The sequence below is a fragment of the Macrosteles quadrilineatus genome, unplaced genomic scaffold, assembly GCF_028750875.1.
Source record: "Macrosteles quadrilineatus isolate MER2022 unplaced genomic scaffold, UCM_ALF_1.0 Scaffold_20__1_contigs__length_2534061, whole genome shotgun sequence".
NCBI classification, from domain to species: Eukaryota; Metazoa; Arthropoda; class Insecta; order Hemiptera; family Cicadellidae; genus Macrosteles; species Macrosteles quadrilineatus.
In genome coordinates this window covers 2,340,441-2,366,236 of record NW_026542613.1, presented here as the reverse complement: position 1 = coordinate 2,366,236, position 25,796 = coordinate 2,340,441, and the positions used below count along the sequence as shown (strand labels likewise).

The 25,796-nt window shown below is 36.4% G+C and overlaps 1 protein-coding gene across 2 annotated transcripts; it reads left to right on the top strand.

Moving 5' to 3' along the window:
• The first annotated feature begins 1,302 nt into the window (after nucleotides 1-1,302).
• On the top strand, nucleotides 1,303-25,150 carry LOC129005367 (zinc finger protein 420-like). Of its 2 annotated transcripts, none has more exons than XM_054434234.1 (11): nucleotides 1,303-1,417; nucleotides 10,813-11,049; nucleotides 11,175-11,338; nucleotides 12,106-12,296; nucleotides 13,605-13,817; nucleotides 14,728-14,930; nucleotides 19,372-19,607; nucleotides 20,821-20,949; nucleotides 21,535-21,765; nucleotides 22,138-22,471; nucleotides 22,843-25,150. In XM_054434234.1, the coding sequence occupies exons 2-11, from the start codon at nucleotides 10,840-10,842 to the stop codon at nucleotides 23,902-23,904; spliced, it is 2,973 nt and encodes a 990-aa protein (XP_054290209.1). In that variant the 5' UTR covers nucleotides 1,303-1,417; nucleotides 10,813-10,839; the 3' UTR covers nucleotides 23,905-25,150. The 2 variants fall into 2 exon arrangements, with proteins under 2 accessions (XP_054290209.1, XP_054290208.1); XM_054434233.1 differs by having other exon boundaries at nucleotides 1,309-1,421.
• Nucleotides 25,151-25,796: the final 646 nt, after the last annotated feature.

Genomic DNA, 25,796 nt, shown 5'->3' with positions numbered 1-25,796 from the left:
CTGTTAAGCCGGCCATGGCCACGTAAACGTTATGGAAACGCTCAGTTACATGGGAAATAATCAGTCTTGAAACTTAACACACTTGTATTTAACAAGTCCAAGCACATAAACAAATGTACAATAATTTGAACAGATAGTGTTTTGCCTCCTGTGGACCATGAAAATTGAAAACTAGGTGTAGGACGCAGTTTGAGTTAAATCAATATATTTGAGAATAAACGTTATGCTGAACGTGGAAGAACTTACGTTTTGTCTTTCAAACGACGTTCATTACTTAATCGCATGATATACATATTTATTCATTATTATTATTAATTTTATTCGCTTTTGGTTGGCCTCAGTCACTAACAAGACTACAAGATCGCGCCACTCATCCTACACTCATCTCCATTCATACTTGGCTTAAAATACCTACTATGTATGGTCGCCATTTCATTGAACAGTATTAACAGTATTTTGTATCGTACCATACCCACTATGTGATCAATCTCTGTTATAAGTAGGCCTATCTTAAATGAATAGACAGGATTACGAATGGTCGAACTAGGCCTATTTGTATTATTTCCATCTCAATTGGCGGGACTTGCTTGTTCTGAGGTTAACCGAGATAAGATGCAGTGTGCATGATGATGTCAGATAAACGTTATCATACAGGCGTTGCGGTGATTGATTTTTGGCGCGAGTCAGAGTACAGCTTTTTTTCTTATCAATAGTAATAAATGATTACATAAAATGATACAGTTTCTGTTCTAAACCCAGTTAAAATTTTAATCCAATCACACAATCAATCGTTTTTACAAAAGTCAAAGTGTATCTGTTAAAACAAGTTTCAATAGTTCAAAAATATTTTACCGTCTCAGTCCGGGTAGCATAATTTTGATGATGCAACAGTATAATTTTTGTTGTAAAGTCACATTTAATACTGTAACGAATTAGAAATATCAACCAGTGCACAATTTCCTTCCAAAATATCCTTAATTTAAAAGTCACTGAAGTATAAGTTAAATTGTTTTTATTGAATATTTTTTATGTAAACAGCCTGTATGCTACAATTTTATTGTGACCAAAAAACATTACTGATGGTGTGCATGCATTTTACAAAATGAAAAACGTATACGATTGACTTACGGAAAACGTGTAAATTTTCACAACCGTAACATACACTTTAGTTAGTAATACTTTACCCCTTCTTTTGTGAACTTTTAACTGGCCATGACAAAAAAACCAAATATATCAAAGTACTTCAAACATCAACAATCGATTATTGAACTTGAACAACTCTCAAGCTTTTATTCGTATTGTGTTTGGTGAAAAACATCAACTACGTTTCTTGATAATTTGGGTTATGTTTATTTATTTATTTTGAAAATGTAGTGAGAAAATGGAAGAAAGAAACTGTATCAAGTTTAGTTTTTAGGTGGGTAAGTAGTTAAAACACTTATCGGTCAAAATATTGTCTAGGTTTCCAAATATGAGTGATGCAAGCGCCATTACGCTTCACAGTCCTCTACGTTTAATGAGGTTATGGCTGCCTCCAAAATAAATGTTATTTCTAGTTTATTTTAAGTGCCTGAATGGTTTTTCTTAGATATTTTAACAGTTTTACTTGTTAGGAGCCTTACAATATCCAAAATTTCAACACAAGTCCCTGTTGTAAGTTGATATCTTTGTATGTATTTGGGGTTAGTTAGCATCCTAACCACAATGGAGACTTATCTGAAGTAAAAGAGAGGTAGGCTGGCAATCTTTTATTTAGATGGATGTGATTTTATTAGCCATTCTGTCATATTTTGTGATTTAGATTTGTGTTACTGTTGTCCTTAAGAGTTGTGTTATCTATTAAAATCGAATCATTGTTCAGTTTTTGTAAAGTTAATGTTATTTAAGTTAGGCCTAGGTTTAGCCTTCTTATAATGGTTTTTACTTAAATTTCTTACGACAAATTTATATTATTTGATGTTACTTTTTTCAAATGGAAAATGGTAGTTTTTTTATAGTAGTACCAGTACAAATTAAGTTAAATTTTATAGGCTTAGAGGATTGAATCGTAACCCCTAAAATCTCAAATGACTAAAAAGGCTAGGACATTAATCTGTTGAATGAGCTGCTTTGGTCATATAATATCCTTTGTTTTACTTTTGACCAATCTATGCTGATAGCTTTAAATCTTCCAAGGTCAAGCCTATCTAAAGATTTAACGGCTGCACTTTACTTTAGGTCCTACACTCATTCGAATGAATATATCGATCGATATATCGATTAATCAATTGTTTCATTCGATATATCGTTTGGTTAGTTAGGTAAGGTTAACTTAACCTAACTAACCAAACAATATATCGAATGAAACAATCGAATAATCGATATTTTCATTCGAATGAGTGTAGGGCCTAAAGTAAAGTGCAGCTGATTTAACTTTAAAATCTTCCTAACTTCATTTAAGCTAACTTATAAGTTAGGCCTATAAGTTACTTTAAGTTTACTTAAGGTACGCACTTACTCTACGGTACTAGGTAGGCGCTTAGGCTATAATCTACCTAAGGTTTTTGTCCTAGGTTATTCATACCATAAAATCAATTTCAGTTATAGAGGCTGAGCTGGGTTTAATCATAAAGATTTAAAAAATTTCTATCCAAAGGTAAATAAGTTAAATAATGTGTGATGAGAATATATTTTATAGTTAAGTTAGGCCTACAGGATAAAACCTTTAGGTTATCAGTTAAAAACAGGACCAGGTAAAGGCCAGAACAGCTTTTAACGTCTATGAGTAGTAAGTAGGCTAGTACTTTTTTTACTATAGGCCTACCGGTACTTTATCTAAGGTAGGCTATAGTTATGTTTAAACATAGTAGGCTATTCTACATAAAATTACAGACAAAGTGGCTACCGTAAAACGGGGTGACTTGAGCCCAGTGGGGTGACTTGAGCCCAAAACGCAAGAAAGTTTTGAATTTTCGTTTCAGAAAACCTAAATGATTTATCAAAAGGTTTTATTTATCAATTTCAAGGTTACCTAATTAGCTTTCACCACAAACGATTCCAATTATTTTAACTGTCCATTTTAATAATTAGGTATAAAAAATAATAATGTTAACACGTCCGAATCTGAATTTCATTACGTTGAAAAAAGGTTATCGGCACAATGGGTATTTGCACTTAAATGAAAATAAAACTATTTTTCCCCATTTCATTATTTCCTTGACAACACAAACATGTTGAAGCATGTTTGATTATGTAATGGTTTAAGTCAGTATGACCTGGGTTTACCTTATCATGACCAAGTTTGGCAGATTTTGGGGTGACTTGAGCCCACCTGTGTTTAAGTGGTAACGTTTGTTTAGTAATGAAATAAGACACTTTCATTATTTCATGTGGTCTAGTAATTGGAAATGGCCAGAAAAGGTAGATGAGTGCTGGTACAGCAAAGCAGAAGTTAAAGGAAAAATACCCCCGCCGCAGCAAACCTGCAGACTTAGCAAATTTCCATTTGCCTGATTGGATTTAAACTAAAATGTCTCCTTAAAAATATCACATTTAGCCTATTCCAAGTTTAAACAGAATTACTGTAGTTCAATGAGTACTTAGGTTTGCTGCAACAGAGAGGGTAAAATGTTTTTAGCGAATTTCCCTATAGGGAAGTAGCTATTACCGTAGGTCTCATGGTAAGACTTAGGCCCGGGACCGATTTACTTTTTCATTTTGATGTCCCCAGAGGCCAAAAACACCATTCGTAAAAATTTTTATATATGTATATATATATATATATATATATATAGATTTATATATATATGTGTCCGTGAACACGATAACTTGAGTAATTTTTATCCGATTTTGATGAAATTTGGTTTGAAGGTGTAAGGCGGGATTAACTTGAATGAGTTCGCGATCCAGCATGATCGGACCATGGGAACAGGGTTTTATGGGGTAAAAATTGGTTTTTCTCACTTTTGACCCTCAAAACACAAAATTTCCCAATTTTTCTCTAAACCTTCTTAAAGAGCTTAAAAAAACAAACAATTCAGTATATCAAAGTGTTATTGTACGGTTATTGGTTACGTAGAAAACTAAAAAAATGTAAATTTAAAATTCCCATGTTATTCTTATGGAGAATATTGTAAAATGTTGTAGTTTGCTTGTTTATGGATATCTTTTGATCAAACTTGGCAAATATATTCATTTTCTACTAAGCAATAATTATTTTACTTAAAATACACACTTTATTGGTTTCCTTGTAGCAGCAAACCTAGGTACTCGTTAAACCTAATCAATGTTATCTAAATAGATCGATTGAAAATCAATTCAGCCAAATGGAAATTCGCTTAGACGGCAGGTTTGCTGCGGCGGGGGTATTTTTTATGTAAAATGTTAAAAGGTACTGTGGTTTAGTAAGAAATTAATGTTTTTCCAAATTTGATCAAAATATGTTCATAAACAAGCAAACTACAACAGTTGACTTATTCTCCATAAGAATAACATGAGAATTTTAAAATTACAATTTTTTTGAATTTTCTCCGTAACAATTAGGCGCATAATAACGCTTCAATATACTAAATTATTTGTTTTTTTAAGCTCTACAAAATGGTTTAAAAAGAAATTGTGAAATTTTGTGTTTTTAGGGTCAAAAAAGGGAAAAACCTATTTTTACCCCATAAAACCCCCCATAAACCCCCGTTCCCATAGTCCGATCATGCTGGTTCGCGAACTCATTCAAGTTTATCCCGCCTTACACCTTCATACCAAATTTCATCAAAATCGGACAAAAATTACTCAAGTTATCGTGCGGATGGACACATATATATATATATATATATATCTATAGATATATAAAAATTTGAACGAATTGTGTTTTTGGCCTCTGGGGACATCAAAATGAAAAAGTAAATCGGTCTTAGGTCTTACCATGAGACCTACGGTAATAGCTACTTCCCTATAGGGAAATTCGCTAATAGCAGCCCCCACACCCATTACCGCCAGAGGATCTTTTGCCGTTCCAGAAGTGGAAAAGTGGCAGTTAATGGACAAAGACATAAAGTAGAACAAGTGCTTTTACTAGTGTAAATAGTGTGTAGATAAAAAACAATTTGTTATTTTTACATTTAGTTAGTCCTATTGTGAAGTTTTCTATATCGGAGTGACGAATCGGTTCGGATTAACTAGAACGAGATATTGGCAACATTTCATTTAGAGAAAAAATTACTTTTTTATATTTTCAAAAATTGCTGGTGGACTTTTTCTGATTAATCATATTCAGATCTTCAATATTTTGTAAGTAAAATTTGTTTAAATGTTTCTGCAAGTTTTTTATAAATTTATTACAGTTTCGACGAAAACTTTGTGTTTTGTTTTACACTTACCGTCATTAAACCTAAAAAAAACAAGAATTTTTAATCTAAAAAAATTCCAAAATAGTCAGCTATATATGTGGGTTCAAGTCACCTCATGGGTCAGTGCAGTGGGTCTAGTGCATTAGAATAGCATTGAAATATATCAGCTGGGTTCAAGTCACCCCAACCAACGAGGTGACTTGAGCCCACCCATATATATATATTTTTTTAATAGTTACACTAACTTTAAAAAAATCTTATTCCACACATTTGTAGAATAGACCAAGACTAAGTTTACTGTAAAAGATTTATAAAAAAATACTTAATGGGTTTACTTTAACGAACAAGAAAAGTTCAAAAGTGGGCTCAAGTCACCCCGTTTCACGGTATATTAAAATATAGTTTTAGACCTAGAACTATTATATATTGACTTAACTTAGCGCAAAGTTATAATTTTTTAAGATTTTTTGTTTTTAGTATAATGGTATATATTAGGCCACCGGTATATATTTATGATAAAATTGCAAATTACACCTATATTGTTGTAGATAGTTGTAGCACATTAACTTGTGAACAAAATTGTTTACAACTACATTTTAAGTTAGTTTCTCACATTAAGTTAAATAGGCTCTAGGTAGTTTTTAATGAAATCCAGCAAATCAATAAAAACCGGCTTGAAGTCAAGGCGTCTTTGTTGGATGCTTAAGGTACTTACGGCTACACATAGAGGGATGGGATAGGGATGGGACATTATAATATTTCCCGTGGGATAGCTACAAATAGCGGAAAAGGACACTGATACGGAAATGAGGAACGATGCGCGCGCAGTTAATAAAATTAGATACATTATCCAAAAACAATCAATATATCAATAACAAATTTTGAAAATGTAGGCCTACTAGTTTACCTTAAAAAATAACGTCATATACATTGTCAAAGTGTTCAATGGTTTATTTTAAATTGCAGGCTAATGTTGCTTGTGATAATGACGATGAAATTTAAAAATGTAGGCTATAGCCTAAAATAGTACCTACATAATTATTATAAAATAATTAAGTACCTAGGCCTACCTTTTTTAATTCCTTAAGATAAAGCTAAAAAAAACTTATTACGTTACAATTTACTTGAAAGCACATTAATAGTAATTAGTCATTAATATTATTGGTTTGCCAACTGGCAATAAGCTAACCATACGATGAGAGCCGAGGATAGCCGACGACTCAAGAAAACTCCCTAACTGTCTTGTACGTTATGCCATGACCCGTCGCAGGGTGGCTTCACATACCGGGACTCGGACAGGACAAAGGCGAATTCTAGGGGAGAGGGGGGAGAGATGGGACACTTTTTGATTATTTATTTTTTAAATTTTTTTGTAGTCGAGTTAGGTTAACAAACATAAGTTACATGAAAGTATTATTGATTCAGTAATAAAATAATGTAGTTTAGATGGTTTAAATTCAATTAATTTTGTAGTTATGCATTTAATACTATTACTGTACAAAGTGTCCCAAACCTCCCTCTATGAGGGAGGCTTGGGACACGAGTTGGGGAGGGTTGGGACATATTGAATGAATGTTTTTTCAAAGTAAACAACTGTATTTATTCATTATTTAGGTAACAGAACTTGTAGTATACGATAAAGGAAGGCCTACTAAGTTTGATTACTTTTCAAAAACATTGATTTTTTATGAAAAACAAATCTGACCTTATCGACTTGCGTTGTTATTTTGGGAAACGGTAAAATACCAAGTACATTCCCAACATAATGCATGACACACCTTCTTCTCTTGCAATAAACACTTTTTTAGTGGTGTCTACAGCTTTTAAGGCCATCACACTCAGCTCAGCGTCTTCCACTGGTTTAGTACACTTCAGGACACTGTCCCAACCCTCCCTCATATTACTGTCCCATGCCTCCCTCAAGCACATGGTTTAACAAATAAGATTACTGAAACATAACTTCAAAAGTTAGCTTCATTTATAAGCAATCAAAATCTTCCTTAATCATTGGAGTATCCAACAAACATATTGCACTTGCCTTAACAGTTTTATTTTTGTAGATTTCCATCCAATAAGATGCGTTAAAATACTAGAGATTTCGTCAAAAAATCACTTAAACTTTTATAAAAACTGAACAGTGTCAGGTAGCTCTGTCAAACTTAACAAGGAGAAAGAAAATAGAGGGAAATATATGCTGTAGAAAAAAGAGAGCAGAGATACCAACTGAAATGGGTTAAAAATGAATGTCCCATCCCTCCCTCTGTCCCAACCCTCCCCACTCTCCCCTACTGTGAATGTCCCATCTGTATCCCATCCCTATCCCATCCCGTATTGTGTAGCTGTAGCTTTAGTGGGTTAAATTCCATAGAATCAATATGAAAACTACTAACTTAACTGTATAGGCTAATCAAAATTTGTTTTTAACCCTTTCAGCGCTAGGCCAATAATTCATATTTTGTAAGACTTTTTGGTTTGCCTTTTAATTCCATTACCCGTTGTTGAATTTTAACTGTCATATTGTCACTATTTTATTAATTAGGCTAATTTCGAATAATAACACAATAAGAAAATATATAAGAAAGATAAATCCCGGTATTTGTAGTAAACATCAAATAAAACTTAGTTTTTGTTGTAATTTTCCTGGTTTTCCTATACATTTTTATGTTCTGATAGCATTATTTGAAACCGAAATCTCACAAAATCAAAAGATATATAGTTTACAATGTAATATTGAATTTAACCCTGATTTAGTTGGACGAGGTTATTGTAATATAGCAATTTTAGGGAAACTAATGTTTTGCAGCAAAGTTTCAGGAACACATTTACTACTACTAAAACTAAAAGATTGCATCTAAATAGTCCGTGACTAGCTGGTGCTGCTACCTAGTAACGCATTGAACAACCATCTGCAGCGCCATCTGTTCGCAATCGGTGGCGACAGCTTAAATACCGGGTTTTGACTCCCCAGTCTTCAAGCACAGATAGCCGAGAAGGCTAGGGCGTGTGTCACTTGGCCAGTGGCATTCGTCTGCTCGGGTTCGAATCCCGTCCTGTGTGGCAAATAATTGGTGAACTGTGTGTTTGTAGCGATATACTACAACCACTGGGGCATAGTGAGGTGTTTATAATCCTTGGTTTAGACATACACCTCGAAATCATCGGATTGGGCGAATCTTTTAGCTAAGTGGTTGGTAGTGTATCCTATGAATATGCAGGTCACATATGGCCGTTTTGCTATTTTTTTTTTAAATAACCTTCCTCTCTATATCCCTTAGGGTTTTTTTAAAACAACTATATATCGTTTCATAGCACTGAAAGGGTTAAATCTAATTTGCAGAGTTATATTAGCCTATATTTAATTTTACATTTTCATACAGCTGTTTTACTTAATACACTTAAATAAGATATTCTCTGTAATTGAGTATGTGTTACTTAATACCAGGCTTGGCTTACCTCTGATTATTTTCTTAGCTTAATGTTTTATGAGTAGCCTATTACTGTACTAAAAGGACTGAACATTCCTAAAGTGGCTACAGGCTACCCTGTTATGATGATCGAGTTAATTTAGCAACTAGTACCGGTAGCCTATTATGTAAAAGCCAATCTCATTTATTTGTTGTACCTCTAATATTTGCTCTAAAAATCACATACTGGTTTTACAGCATCGTAAAAATCTAATTTAATCGTGCTCATGTAGTTGGCTGAGCCATATAAAGTCTGATACCTAGCTTAATAGGGACTGGGTTAGGCCCCTATTAGCCGTGAGCAACATGTGGCACAGCTAGTGGAGCCGCCGGTGGCCCACAGCGTTTTGGAACCTGGACACTAGTCGCGCGACTCATTCGTAGCTCGCTCAAACAGCGGAATTCACCACAACACTCTAGTGTCAAACATGACGTTGAGTGACTGCATCCACAATTTGCACGTCACTATTAGCACTGAACATTGTTTATCTAAACTAAAGACTACTAAAACGCTAATGACACAAAAAGGGAAGAATACACTGTTAAAAAGGTCACTGGTAAACAAAGTGAACCGAAGTCACTAATGAATATAACAGCAATATGGCGAGGCACGTCTCAATCGACTCAAACCACGATGTAGACTGTGTGACAGGCTTCGTTTTCACGTTAATAGTGCATGCGAGCGCAGTCAGTGGCGTCGCATGTTGCCCACGGCTAATAGGCTCCATATACTGCAATGCCCCCCGACTGCCTGGACACTAAAACGGTCGCGACACATGTTGCCGGGCAAAATCACTACCGGCAACACCTCGGGCAGCTTTTTCAGCGGCGCCACCGGTCTCCCCGTGGCTAATAGGCACCATTTGACTCCATGCCCCTCTACACGTCCGACACCGGCGGCTCCACTAGCTGCGCCACATGTTGCTCACGGCTAATAGGGGCCTTAGGCTAAGTACATAGCAGGAGCCTAATTCATTTTTTGATAATTATAATTAATAATTTAAAGTATGGCTAATCTCTATTAACTTTGCAATGGGCAAGATCAAGAAAACTTAACTCTGCGCACCTAGTATTACAGCATAAAAGTTAATTTTTTTTTTGTATGACAATATTTCCAGGGACACTGAAATATGTTTTTTTCATACCACTAAACTTACCATAACTTTTCAAGTAATGCATTATTGAGCAGTACTGGACCTCATTTTTAAGACCTTTGCGAAAGAAAAATATGAGTGAGAAACAGAAACCTCTATCTCAACCCAGTACAACATGGTGATAATTATAAGTTTTCATCGGCCTGTGAGAAGCTGTACTGTAGAGAGCATGCTTTTAAAGCAGATTTAGAGAAGAAATTTGAAGAGTAAAATGTTTTAAAATTTATAATATATAAATTCTACTACAATCATAAAATACAGGGTGTCCCTTAACACGTTCAGTGCGGCAGACATTCAAACTGGCGCTCGCAAATGGCGGCGAGGCCAAGGCAAAGCCCCGGCGCGCCACCGAATCAGTGAACGCAATTGGCATTCAAATATTTCAGTCTGACAAATAACAAAAGAGCAGGGGTGATTGTGCTGCATTACCCCGAGAGTGGACCTAGTTCACTGAAACACCCAAAGGTAGCAGCACTGACTAGATCCGTAGCCAGTGTCATTGTAATGTGGTTCAAAGAGAGACAATCCCCAAAACGGGAACAAAAGCATTGCCTGACGGGATTTTTTGGGGAAAAATAAAGCTCACATTCTATCTAGGCTGGCAACGATTATAACGTTCCCTGGCAGTGGCGCGACTACATATATAGATGTAGGCCGATAGGAGCGCTCGTGACGCGCTACATCAATAGATGTAGCCCGCACTGAACGTGTTAAGAAATTTTAAAGTTATAGGTCATATTGAAGAAACATCTCATAAAAGCATCTTAAAATTAAAGGGGAGTCCCCCATAAAAAGTTCCAACTGTCCTCATAATAAAAAAAGTTAACTATTGCCACACTTTAGCTGAGTCCACCCTGTATTGATGTTGTGTAGTGTCGGTGAGTGGAGAGAGTTGTCACGATGGCGGTGGTGGTGAAGAAAAACCAGGCGGTGGAGGAGGCGGAGATGATAGTGGGGGTCAGTCAGGACTGTGTGATGCTGCAACCAGTCAAGATGGAGCCTGAGCCTGTTAGCTTCATCAGCGTCAACAACGGCTTGTACGAGACAGCAACCAGTCTGGCCGAGCTGTACAACTGTCAGCCGTTCCCACCCGACTCGCAGGTGGAAAATGTAAGTATAACACCACTCTTTCTAAAGAACATGTTGAAAAGACAAATGCTTGAATTAGTTAACACTGTTCTGCTGTGTATTGTGCTGTGAGTGCTCAAAAGTTTATCTCTGATGCTGTGTGACAGGTTGAGTATGGCTCATCACAGAACGAAGTGATCACAACAGAGCTGAGCGAGCACTCGTCCTCTACGGTGTCAGCGACATCCACATCCATACCTGTACAGGACTACTTCGAGATACAAGTGGCAGAGGAGGAGGTGGTGAGCGACAACTGGAATGTTGTCACCGAGTGAGTCTACAAATTGTGCAACCATTTGCCGGCAATAAATGAAATCAATAAAAAATCTGCAATAATTTTTTTTAGATCAAAATGAGGAAAGTGTTCTTATATAGGACTTAAACTATCTCAGACTCCTTTGGTATTTGTAGACTGTCTTGATTCTTGTGATTTAGTTAGGATTTTTTTTTTGTGGATTAATATTTCATTAATTGATCAAACACTTGCACTAAGTATTGGTCGTTTAGGCAATTTATGTAACATTTTGTGTTAACAGGTAATTTAATTTCTACTTAGTCAACTTATTATGTTAGGTTTTTTTCATATAGCAGGCTTAGCTACCTGGCCTACAAGAAACACATACTTTACACGACATACAGAACATTGGATACAAAAATATTGCACTGTCAGTGACTGAGTTTTTAACAAAGAAAGGTAGGAGTTGAAGAGAATGTTGTCTTTAGGCCTTACGGAGACCAGGAAGTTGTTGTAACAGTGTTACACTATACAAAACTCGTTAACATTAGACTCTTTGTCTTGTCTGCTGTTCTCACAAAAATCTTAAAATCCTAGGCCCTTGTGTTACATCATTAGGTTGTATTTTAGAGATGTATTTTTGTCTGAAAACTAAACACTTAAATCAAAGCTAGGATACAAGATACATTACAATACAACTTGTATTTAACTTTGATTAGTAAAAACATAAAATTGTAACTTGATTTAGATCAAACTTAAAATACAGTCTTCACTGGAATATACTCACTATTGTCGGTTTACAGGGTTGTGGTGGAGGACAAACCTCGTGTGGAGGTGGTCAAATCTGCTGACGAAGTCGAGATACCTCTACCTCAGGACCAGGACTTGTATTCTCAGATGCATCCCTACCCTTGCGACTTCTGCAGCAAACGCTTCAGCAAAAAGGCACAACTGCTGACTCACATGGTCACCCATCAGAGTGAACGCCCTCATGGTAATATACAGATAACATTTGTTTGCTCTTGTGTAAAAGTACAGTAGACTCTTGATTCTCCACGGTAATAATCTATATATTAATAGGCAAGCATGTTTCTTTAAAACCTTTTTTCTCAGCTCGTGTGCATCGTAGGGAAAATCTACGCATACCGTTGGAAAGCTATTTTCCTGTAGGTGTGCAGAATCCCTTTATAAATTTAAATAGGCTCAAAGATAAGCACAAAAAATAAGTTTAAAAGTTGTAAAAAATTAACATGGATCTTATGCGTTGCTATGCTGGTTACGAAATAACAACGAAATATAAACAGAAAATCAAAACAAATGGAGGAAACTCCAATCACATGTTTTATTTACAGTGTGGGGTGAAAATAGTTAAGTGAGTACATTACATATTTTTGGTCGAGTTTCGACCACTGGACGACCTCTCGTAATTATTAATGGCTGGGAGATTGTGCATAAACAAAATCACAATAACTAACATTGACTTTGAATTGTAGAAAAAGGAGGATAGCACTTAGCTTACCTTGAAGAAGTTTAGGTAGGCCATAAATGATTCATAAATTTAATAGACCATAAATAATTTATAAATAGAACTTAGGCCTACAGAAGAGGTACTGTGCACACAATATTAATACATTTACAAAACAAGTACTGTTAGTGAACCTACATTTAACTTGTAGGCTATAATAAGTTTTTCATTTATATTTTTTTATTCTACCATAGTATAAATTTGCAGCCCGGTTAATACACTTGTGAATAATCGTTAGACTGCTGTATTTGATGTATTTGTAATTGACTTTGGATGTTATTCAATGAGGAAAATGCACTTTTTGCATTGTCTGTGACTGTAGCATTTTTGCTAAGGAATCGCAAATGCATTTAAGAGAAAGGGAGAAACCACTCAAATTTTTGTAGATATGCTGGGAATTTTTCTGGCCCCAAGTCAAATATGCTAACCACTGGTCCAGCTACATACCAATTTGAAACCTATCAATCCTATTACTAATCATCATAGTAGTTTTTATTAACTAAGATAGGGATCTTTACATATTCAACCAAGAGATCAAACGGAGAACTAGGCACATTTTATCCCAAATAAAGAAGAATTAGTGAAGTACAGAGTACAGAGTTATGCGCCAAGCATTGTAGAAGAAAAATACCTGGCTTTATGCATCTGTAGATAGGTAGGCCTACCGTTTATTTTTAATTGGCTATCAATTAATGATGCTATCCTACAAAAGTCAACGATATTGGCAATTGTAAAGGTTGAACCATTTCCTTACCAACGACAAATGTCATGGTTTAGGTTGTAACTTGTGTGGGGCGAGGTACCGACGCAAATGTGACCTTGTCAATCACATGAAGATGCACGCCTACGCTCCGCCTCGCAGCTCGCTAGACGACGAGGACGAGGACATACGAGAGGCCAAGGGTCGTCGTAAGAAACTGCAGCCGAAGAAAAACAGCTTCAGCAGCGATCTCAGCGACTCCTTGGACTATCAGCAGGACAAGAAATTCGGTACAGTTTTGTCTTTATTCAAAAGAAGTATTAAATCATAATCATTATTTAATGTCATTGGACCACTCTAATACAAGGCTGCGGCGAGACAAAAGTGTCAACACTGTAGACTAACCTATCAAAACAGCTGTTGCATGAATTCATAGTGGAGCGTCTTCACAATTTTTATGTTTACACGTTTGTTATTACCATGGCAATATGCCAGCCGTTGTGGCATTATTTCTTTTAAAAATTTTCAAAAATTTTGAGCTTGGAGGAAAGTCCCAGTAGTGTGAGAACTTATACTAAGCTATTAATATTTAAAATTAAAACACACTTTATTAGTTTCCTTATAGCAGCCAACTTTGGTACTCGTTAAACCTAATGTTATTTAAATTTAAATGAAAATCAATTCAGACAAATGGAAATTCACTTGGTCGGCAGGTTTGCTGCGGCGGGGGTATTTGTTTAAAGTAGTATGTATCAGGTGATTGACGGATTGAGTAATTGTTTGTATTTACTCAGTTACCTCAGTAGTTGAGCTATTGTTTAAAGGTAGTTTGAAGTGGAGGGGTTTGATCTCTTCCCCTATAACCACACAAACTTTTCTGAACGGAGTATAGTGTTGTGTGTTACATTCCTTCCATTATAACATGGTTTTTTGCTTAGGTCTAGTATCAATTATTAGCTACTTTTACTTAGGCTTACTCAGTAGCGTACCCACATAATAAATTATCCAGGCAAAACGTAAATTTTTTCCATGCTTAAGATTTACAAAATCTTTATAGTTCAAGAATAATATTTTCCTAAAGCACTTGAAAGTTCCAATAGTCAATGATAGAACTGAATGCATATAAGGTATGTTAATCTTTATATATTTTGATTACTCAAGTCTTGGTGGCGAGCATGTTTATGATGAGTCTGTTTGCAGGCAAGAACGTAATCAAGATAAGGAAGGTGAAGGGAGGTGGAGTGGTGTCGAAGGCAGTCAGCTATGTAGACGAGGACATGCGCTTGTTGAACGAGATGTCACGTAACACAGACATAGTCAGCCAGGTGCCTCGGTGGCCTGTGGTGGACCAATCCAGGCCTTACGTGTGTCAACACTGCGGCGTCGGCTTTGCCAGAGAGAAGGTAACAGTAATGACTAATTTGGGTTTTACACTATTGTTCAGCTGTTTCAGATGATAACAATCTAGATGTTACATGTTTCATCATTTACCCAACATTTCATCGAAAGTAATCTCAATAATAATAACATATTTACTTATATACAAGTTTCTAGTGTCATAATGGGAATAAAATGGATGTCTTGGAGGAGTTTGAAACGTACAAATAAATATCATACCCCCAACAAACCTGAACAACAAACAATTTCAACAAATGAATTTCAACAGTTAAATTATAAATGCAAAGAAATATTATTCGACTTGAGCTGCGATTTCACATTAAATCGCAGCTCAAGTCGAATAATATTTCTTTGCATCCTAAATGAGAAACAACTGTATTTCAAGTTGAATATAATTGTTAACAATCCACTACAACAAGGGGACATCTGGATCAGCTGACCACCACTGATAAATAAATAATTCTTTATGGTCACTTAGCGTTTTGAATCATAACATTGCTAAAAAAATAGATGAGATTGTCACGATTATTAAGATAATGAAGACAATTCAACCTGATATCTGATCTACCTGACCCTCCAGGACGCCAGTCTGTTTATGCTGGTGTACCTGCAATGCGGTGTACCCGTGTTAGACCTTCAAAGATGAGATTATTTCTTCTATCTTCATGTTGTGTTTTAAACGTTTGAGTCGTGTATTCATACCATCAACAAAGATATGCATTCAGATTTAATGTGTTTCCTAGACTGAAGTGTTTTGAAAATGGTCACAATGGTATCCCACTGAAGCATGTAACACCTGAGTGCTACAATTTGGGACTGCTGATAGGTACAATAGGTAGGTCAATACAGCAGTGCAATTCCGGGGCAATTACAATGAATTTTACTAACAGTAATGCTAGACAATAACCCCTCTCCGATGAACCTAAGCTTATGTCTGTAGTTTGAGGGGTTACAGTTTCCATAGTGCAAAATAATATTTAGTAATATGGAATCTTATCCTAAGCATAGAAAGTCCAAGAATAAGAATGCTTTGTCACTTTTACACTGGTTCACATGCATAGCGTTGTCAGGAAATGTCCTGAAACTATTAACAAAACATGTTGCTCTGGCATCAGTATCGATCAGTATGATATTTTTGGTATTTTTGTGGTATTTTTAATCAGTTTCTTTTTTACGATTCAATTCAACCATAGACAAATAGAATAAATATAGACTGTCAAAGGAAGGTTCCGGCGCCCTCCGCTAGGAGTGCCGTGTAGGAGTGCGCTGCAGGCGAGGAGCGCAGGAGCCGTATGCGACCAGCAAACGCTGCAGCGGTGTGCGCTGCAGGCGAGGAGCGCAGGAGCCGTATGCAACCAGCAAACGCTGCAGCGGTGTGCGCCGTAACTACACGGCAAACCTAGCGGTGGACGCCAGAACTTATGCTAACCGCAGCCCGCAGCACAGCTGACGGTCTATATTTATTCTATTTGTCTATGCTTAAACTATAGTAATATTCTTCTAAGATAGATACTTTTGTTTTCTACTCTAAAGAATTGAAGTATCTAAATAATTATTTACTATGAGTTCTAAAACAAACATTAGTTCTACATTTTTGGGGCTTGTTTTTGCAATTCCAAATAATTACTACCATTCCATCAAATTGTACAATAATTAAGATGAGGCTGTATAAACATAAAGCTGGGTTTTCCTAGGTGCGGAAGTGGAGAGCGGAGAGAGGAACGCGGAGAGAGGAACGTGTGGAGCGGGCTCCACTTGTCTTAGGGAACTAAATGTTACTGTTTTCGTAGAAGCAGAGCGGAACACCATGTTAATCTCTTTTCCGCTCTCCGCGTTCCTCTCTCTGCTCTTCGCTTCCGCGTCTAGGGAAACCCAGATTTATATACACTTATCAAGGTGTTGAAATATTTTAAGTCCTAATATGTTTTTCATAAATAATACTTTGTCTAGTTTTTTTTTTTTTTTTTATTAAATCCAGGTTAACTTTCAAACTTTCAATTTTAAGTTAGATTCTCATCACATAACCCTGCAAAAGCTGGACATTGGCAAGAGGAAAAAACCTAAAATCACTCACATGCCAAAATTAAGTAAAAGTAATAGAAACTATCTGGAATCATCCCTTTAAATAACCTCTCTCTTGTTTTTACTTACTTGTTGCACACGTTTAGATACCTCCCTCCACCCAGGCCAAGTGTCCATAGCCATTCCCTAACCTGAAGTTAACATTTCTCCTTGTTCCTGGATTTATTAAAGTGAATCCAACCCATAAAAGACTTAAAAACTATACGGTACCCCCCATTAGTGCTCATAACTTCCAATACAAATTTCTTATAGCCAAATTAACTGCTTAAGTCAGGATTATTCATCAATAATCCTGACCTGAATCATCCTGAATAATGAATAATCCTGGATATTTACATCATCATGTAAAAATGTATCAAATCCACTTCAAAATTTGGCCAAAACTGCCATTTATACCTTTTATAAATTTTTATTTTTCTTAGTTTGTTATGATGCCAGTCAATGTGGGGCATTGTATAATAGAATTAAAAGTGCTATTTTCCCTTTAATATCATTAGGGAAATTCATTTCACTCCAAATTTTACACTAATTTGTTTTCTTGTTGTAAACAGTCATTATTCTGCTTAAACATTGTGTTAAAAAAAGTAAACACAAAAACAGCTGATTTTCTTTTTTTTAGCTACACAGAGAGGTTTAAACAAATGAGGCTATCATTTAAATCTGTTTGGATTTTATTTTGATAAATTCTTTTTTCTCTTTGTCTGTTTCTAGTTACCATAACAATTAACAATAGGCCTACTGGACAGGACAGTTGTTTCCTTGTTAGTAAACAGTGTGATTCTTTGGTAAAAGTGTTTTCTTTTAAATTGTGTGATTCATTAAAAACTACTTACTATCCAACAAATGTTGACACATTTTGTAATATAGTGGAACCTAAAAACAATTTGAACCTCAAGCAACCAGTAAACAATTTATAACTCTTCAAAGATTTGAAAAAATTAAGTTTCTAAAAAAAGGTAAGACAATACAGTACCGGTACTCTAATGTTTTTGCCAAAATGTCTTTATTAAGAATACTTCTGTTTTGAGTTTTAACACTTATAACCTCTGCACTGCTCTTTATTGTACCTTTAAATAATGCTAATCCATCCAAAAATCGGTTAAAAAAGACAATACACAAATGTCTTGTGAACAACCTCAAAAGTTACAATGATAAACTAACATTAGGGCCTATGTTCTCAGTACAAATCCTCCCATTTAACTATAACAATTTAGTAAGTCTATAAGAAATTGTATTGACTGTTTTTCAAAAAAGATTGAGACCTTTAACCCCCCCTCTTGGTGTCGGTCATTTATTGTGTGGAGTCTGTAGATTCTCAGGCATTTTGCAGCAATTTTTTTTTTTTTACTATAACAAATCTAGTTTGCTAAATACACCTTGTTATATATTTTTGTGCAGCTAAATACATATGCACATTATAGTTGAGCATACAACTAATTGGGTAGGCCTATTTATAAATTGTTTATGATACAAATGTAGCCTAACTTAGAAAGATAAAAATTACGAAACAGATGTATGAAATAAATATTGGTGCCCCTATTTTTATGAGTAATAGCAACTAAATAAAACATCTGAAATGACCATTTATTTCTTAATATTATATGAACTTTAGTATGATTAATCGAATTTTTAGGATAGTACCCATAAGTCATGGAGGAATAGTCATAAAATCACTCACAATGATTTTACTGCCACTACAGATAACCTTAAAAACATTACAGCAAACACATCAAACTAACAAATTAGTCATCATTAATTATTTTGGACATCTAAATACGTATAGTCTTAACAGATAAAAATCAATTTTCAATATAGAAAATATCGTAACAAACAATTCAAACAACAACAACAATAACAACAACCTCACGAAACACATCAACCAAAACATTTATTTTTCTCAAACAAACAAAAGTAAGGTTATAAAACATACACCAGGAGAAACCCAGCTTTTTGCTGTTTACAGTGATATGTACCTATATATCCAGTCCAAATCGGATTGAAATTGACTGTGTTAAAAGACGATGTGTAACTGTCTGCTCTACCGTCGATGCATCTACGCTTGACACCCCAGAGCGTGTCATTTCCATCGATGTTTGACACTGAGAGGGTTAACGTTTAAGGGGTTTTTGTTTTATTTAATACCTCACTAGTTAGTTCTATGTGTGATTTAATTTGTAATTACCCAGCTTTGGTTGGGCTTATGTTATGTTTTAGTTACCTTCTAAACTTACCTGAGGACTGAATCAAATTCCAGATCCCTAACTTATTTCGTAGGTACTAGTTGTGTTTTAAAATGACTGCAATGATTACAAAATAATATGTCAGTTGTTTGTTTACCATGTTGCGACGTATGGTTTTTTGCAGGCACTTGCCTCTCACTCGCGTATCCATGGAGGAGATTCTCCGTTTGAGTGTGACGTGTGCGGAGAGATGTTCTGGGCCGTGTCACTACTGAGGGAACACACTCGCAGCAAACACCCCAACCACGTGCCCGAGTCCCCAGGGCCAGCTTACACCGGCGACGACCGCTTTGGCACATTCTTCTGCGACAGTTGTGGCGACTCGTTCAATCGCATGGACCTCCTCAAGAAACACAAACGGTAAACAGAACTACATGCACCAACCCATCAAGTCCACATACTGTTTTCACACTGTGGGGAGTTTTTTTCAATTAATTACTGTAGCAGAATTCAATTTCCCCCAGTTTAATGTTTAAGATAGTTGACGTATAATATGACTAGTACAGTAATGAGGAGCAATACTCCATGTAAGGGACGTTATTACATCTCAAAAAAGGTTTAGGACATTTTTTGCTAACTCACTACCACCATATAATTTGTACATAACAATACACAATTGAAGTTTGACATTAAGTACTTCAATAATTCAACCCAACCCTACCAAATAACCTAATCCTAAGCAGGATTTATAACTTTTAATTCTAAAAAAACAGCGGTAGTGAATTGATGGGAAAGGTCCAAAGTTCATTTCACTTTTAAGCCATCTTCGAGAAATCTCTGAGCAAATACTGGTTCCACATATTAGGTACTATTTTTTATCATGCTAAAACATCCTTGCAATTGTCTATAACTGGAGGTAATTTAGAGGAATGGAGATGAAGTGATTTTAGCTCCTAAGTGTTTGTTTCAGAATCTAATAAGCTATACAATAGAACCCCCTCATATCCCAACTCCTCAGGATAACCGACCTAGTGAACGACTGTCTACTTGTTTCCTATCTGGCGATGCAGAGGGGGAATGATTGACTGAAAGGCTTATCGTGGATGTTCCCGTAATCGTGGCAAGTTACGCTCACGGTTGTTTCAGCCGTTGTGAGAGAAGATTACTGAAGTCACGGAGTCTGCAAGTTGCGCCCCCAGGTTTTATCGCGGTCCGAGGGAGACAATTACCCTTGTCATGTAAACTGATGTTATTCTTCTCCTCGGTCCCGTCATAATCGGATATGAGGGGGTCTACTCTACTGAAAAATGAAGCATCGATAAAGGGTGTTGCTTACTCTAAAACTTAAATCTCCTCCGGGCTCATTACTCAATATTCTATTGCATAAAGCAAAATTAATTACAAAACGGAAAACAGATTAATCACTTGTGAGAGTAAAACTGCTTGGGAGTTTGTGAAAGAGTGTAGCTCTTATTTTTTATTTCACAACCTGTACATAACTGCATATCTTGGTAAAATTGAAGTTAAACCCCCCCCCATACTTAACACTAAGTAAGAGTGTAACGAGCCAACTCAGTGATTGAAGAATTGTTTTTGAGTGTGATGGTGCTGATGTAGGCTATGTTTGTTGAAGGACTCATCTGAAGCCAGAGGTGATGCAGGAGGTGGGTGAGGACGACCATGTCTGCACAGTCTGTGGTCAGTTCTTTGAGAATGCCGCAGAGCTGCGCACACACGCAGAGACTCATGTACAAGACACCAGGTACTCACTCATATAGGCTCTTGGGTGTTTCATTACAGTCGTTGGAAATAATTTATCCACTTTGATAACACATCACTTACTTTAAAATAAGTGCAAGTAGGCCAGAGAACACATAAAAGACAAATAAAACACAAAATATTTTGCTGGGTGGGAGATAACATTCTTCTTGACACTTAAAAAAGTCCCCCAGGGGCCAACAAATATTGTGTATTAGTGTGTGTTCTATGACCTACTGTTACCCCTTACAATAAAAGCTAGCTGCTGTCCCTTCATTCTGCAAATCAAAATAACAAACTTTAAGTTGTAGGCTAGTAATATTTTTTACTGTTAAACTGTCAGCTATATAAACTAAGGTAGGTCTTTTAACTTGTACTAGTATTAGTTATACTTTTTTTGTGAACTTTTATTCATTTATCTTTAATCAAAATTCCATTAAAAGCTGTGAACACTTTATCTTAACTGGACTAGAGTGTTTAGAACAAGTTGGAACATCCTTTATGATTTTGATAGACCATCTGAAGCATATAATGTGAAATCCCAATGATACAGGTTGAGTTGTGGTTGATTGCGTTGTACCGTTGACAGGGACCAGCGATGTATGGCTTGTGGTGCTCGGTTCATTGATTCCGAGGAGCTGAGCGAGCACGTGCGCAGAGTGCATGCGGAGTCTGCACAGGACTGTGTGTGCAACTTGTGTGGAAAAGTGTGCAAGGACCAGCGTGCACTGGCCAAACACACCTGCAATAGCGAAGAAAACCGCGGCTTCCCTTGCTACACATGCAGCAAGAGATTCTTCAGTCGGGCCCGTCTCCGCAGGTAGACATTATACAATGCACGTTGAAAATTAAATGATCAACTATTATGTTTAGCTGACACTTGGGCGCACTATAGTTCTGGCAGCCTATGGCAACCAAAAGGTTGTCTTGGAGTCCTAATCCGGATATTGTTCACTGTTGCAGCCCGTCTTTTATTATTGCCGTTCGGTTAAGTTCACAGTAAAGGTAACTAGGAAAGCACAACTGCAGCAACAAGAATTTTCTTTAATAATATCCGACTTTGGAGACAGACCCAATGGTTCAACCATAGGCTGTCCAGAACTGTAATTAGTTTCTCCCTTCAGTTCATGGACTAACTTCATCAAATTAGATATAGCAAGAAATTATAACAAACAATATTTTATCATTGCAGACATATGATGTCGCACAGAGACAAGGCGGTGTCATGTTCCGATTGTGGAGAAGAATTTCCCGACGGCCGAGCTCTCATGAGTCATAGACACAGTCACAACTCGACCAACAACCATCCGACGAGATCGTTCCCCTGTCACGACTGTGGCAAAACGTTTGGCTCTCGCAGCTCCCAGCAGATACATGTGAGGATACACACGGGCGAGCGGCCGTACGGCTGTCGCTTCTGCTGGAAGGCCTTTGCTGACGGAGGAACTCTGAGAAAACATGAACGTATCCACACTGGGGAGAAGCCATATGTTTGTCCCGTTTGTCCCAAAGCTTTCAACCAACGGGTGAGTAACACCAGCAAATCTAAACATTGACTCATGGATACGGAATCAGACATTTAATCTATATGGCTGTGGCTCATTATAGAGCATAGTTGAATGACCCACAGAGTGTGCTAAAATATATTTTCCCAATTTTTGTTGTTTTAGGCCGGCTTGGCATAGTTGGCATATCTGACAAAAACCAGTACCAGTAATTCAACAGCACACTTCCACGGTAGCTCAATTCAACTATGTGAATTTTGCTTCTAAAACTGGCTACAACTTTAAGAATGGAATGTCTAATTCTATCCGTGGTCAAAGTTTGATATATTTATAATTATGAATACGTTTTTCCTGTATAAAACTTCAAAGGTACAATACTATTTTATTTGCAGGTGGTGTTGAGGGAACACATTCGCGCCCATCATTCAGGCTCTGACTCTAAAGTGAACTCTTGCTACGAGTGCAAGGTCTGCGGAAACTTGTTCTCGTCCTCCACTGAGTTGTGTGTGCATCTGGTGCAGCACAGTGATGAAAACACTGCCAAACATCGGCTGCCCAACATGGGACCTCGCAAGTACAAACGGAGACGTAAGTTGGGACCACCGTCTCCCGTTAAGACGTCTCCAGGCCTCGATCCCGACTCTACTGACTCCAGCGACTCCATACCCGACAAAAACAAAAAGCTTATTAAGAAAAAGTACAGTTACGACTCACCCCCATTACCGACCACTGAGGACTTAGAAAAATCTGTCGTTCAAGCTTGTGAGAACGCGATTCAAAATATCGATTCCCTAATGGTCAAAGACCCTAAGAAACAAAAACTGGATAAAGCCTTGAAAAAGCACAAGACGAAAGCGTTGTCGAAGCTTACAAAGCTGGCACGCATCGAGAAACGCGCTAAGGCGGCGAAACTATTGAACAATACTAGTTACGCCTCCAAATACGTCGTTTCAAGACCAGATGACAGAGAGCGACCGCGGACCAAAAACGTAACATATCCGTCTCTAGAAGACAGCCTTGAGACTATACTGAACGGGTCGGACGCCATCCGCAACCGACCGAGGACGAAAAACGTCAACTACCACAACATGAAAGTGACCAAGTTGGAACCGGCTACGTTTCCTCTGTCTAAGAAGAAGAACAGAACCAAGAAGACTTATGTGAAGAGGGAGAAGACAAAATCTACGTCGAACGACTATCTCAACGGCGTATCAACCAAGATTGAACCTGACTTGTGCGGTGAGAGCGAAGTGAGTGAGGAGAAGCTAGAGACTTGTATTGTCGATGATTTCAACATCGAAGGTGTTCACAGTGAAGTGGTCCATACTGAGTTCATACCTCCGGAACCTCCGGTGGAAGTTATGATCAAACCGGAGTTAGTGAACTGTGAGATGTGTGGTCACGGCTTTGCGGACCGCTCTGAACTGCTGGCTCATATACGAGTGCATATATAGTGGCACGCCAATACTTAGACCGGGTCTAAGTATCGGACACTCGTCTTTGTAAAAATAAATACTGTACAGAAAGACTTCACGACTCCACAGAGTGTAGAGTGTATTTTATTATAATTTAAAGACTTATCTATCGACTCGTGTCATATTGAAAATAAGAATCTTTTATTTATGTTAATCCCTTTGTATAGTATAAATGTAAATGTTATTCGCAATTATGTTATACTGAAGATCTTAGATAGATAAATAACAAATGTTTAGGTATATTTGGCTTAAAATATTTTTACATGGTAACGCTATATCGAGAGTGGTCAGCGGATTCAATGTCCAGAAATAACCTGTTTTTCATTGTTAACTTATATAAACAGATGTTGTTTAATGGTAGAATCACATTTTTATAATGTTGATGATAGTATTTCTATTGCACTGCGAGATTAATTTGTTGAAACCTGTAGATCGTGCACTCTAGTCACCGATCGTCGGTTGATATCCTTTTTAAATGTTCTGTAACAAATAAAATATGTATTTAAAAGCATAACCGGTTATCTTTCTATTTTAACATGATCTGAATATCACTTCTATGTTTTTTTTAAATGTCTTTTTCAATTACCCTATACAAATATGCTTCGCTCTTGTTTAACATAATTGTTTTATCTATGTTCTCATTCCACCATTTGATTCCTTGTATTTTTATTATTATGTTTTAATAATTATTAATATTAATATTAAAATGTTTGTTTTTTGAGTTTGTATTTAAAATAAAAATTGTGTTTCTCTTATTTTGGTAATGTTGAATGCTACTTACCATGGCTACCTAGAATAACTTTACAAGTCACATCGATATGTTTCCCAATTCTGTAGCAGAAGACGCAAAGTTTGTAAACAAATTTAAATACATAAATTAAATTGGTGCTTTATTGTGCAAATAAATAAATGTATTTATTAAAAAATATTTTTATTCACAATTATTTTTTAAATTAATAATACTGTTTTTGTTTCAACAAGCACCTATTGGCAGTGTAATGTAACTTATTCTAGGCAACCGTGCTACACACTTGCTGTCTTTCATAGTATTAGGTAAATAAATACCTGAACCACGGTACAATCACAGTTTTAAACCAGAACCTATACAAAGTTCGGTAAGTTACGGCCTTTGTTGTTTAAACCAATTGTTGTTTTGCATGTAGTAGATTTAATGCATGATGTAAGTAATGTTTTATTTCCAATATACCATTTGATTTTAAGAATATCATGATATATTTTTTATTATATCCTTTCTTTGACATCCAAAATGGTCAATTAGGCTACATAATTTATGCTTGATAATTTGGTCAAGAACAATTCAAACCAACCATAATTAATATTTTTTTTTTATGCTAATGGAGCCTACGCAAGAAACAATTTTGTAATGTTTTAAGCAGGAACCGTTAAAAACCATAACTTAGCTGTTTTCTTGTAGTCTTGAACTCTTGACTAAGACCGGTATGAGAAGGAATTCTCAATAGCCCCCACTGACAAAAACTATCGTAGTGCTACTACCATTGGTGGTGGGTACTACGATTGTTTGTGGTCGTAAGCAGGGGTGCCCATCCCCCCCTAGACTTATGACCACCCCCCCCCCCCAATTTAACAACAGCCCCCCCCCCACCATAAATGATGTACACAACAAATGAGAAACGTTATTAAAATCAAATCAAATCTTTATTGCCAGAACATTTTACAATGCATAGCAGTGTCAACTAGTTATAATAAATATAACTATAAAAAAGTCCACAGATAATCACAGACATTTTTAGTTATACTATACATGGTCATTAACATTAAGGAAAAACTCATTTATGTCATATGGACTAATACTAATCAAAAGGTGCTTATGCTTAACGTTCCTCTTAAAA

What these genes read in the sequence shown, in the direction of transcription:
- LOC129005367 (XM_054434234.1), top strand. Translation starts at nt 10,840, where the DNA reads ATGGCGGTGGTGGTGAAGAAAAACCAGGCGGTGGAGGAGGCGGAGATG. An exon ending in TCAGAGTGAACGCCCTCATG is followed by an intron (nt 12,297 to 13,604) that starts GTAATATACAGA and finishes GTCATGGTTTAG; the next exon opens with GTTGTAACTTGTGTGGGGCG. An exon ending in TCAGCAGGACAAGAAATTCG is followed by an intron (nt 13,818 to 14,727) that starts GTACAGTTTTGT and finishes GTCTGTTTGCAG; the next exon opens with GCAAGAACGTAATCAAGATA.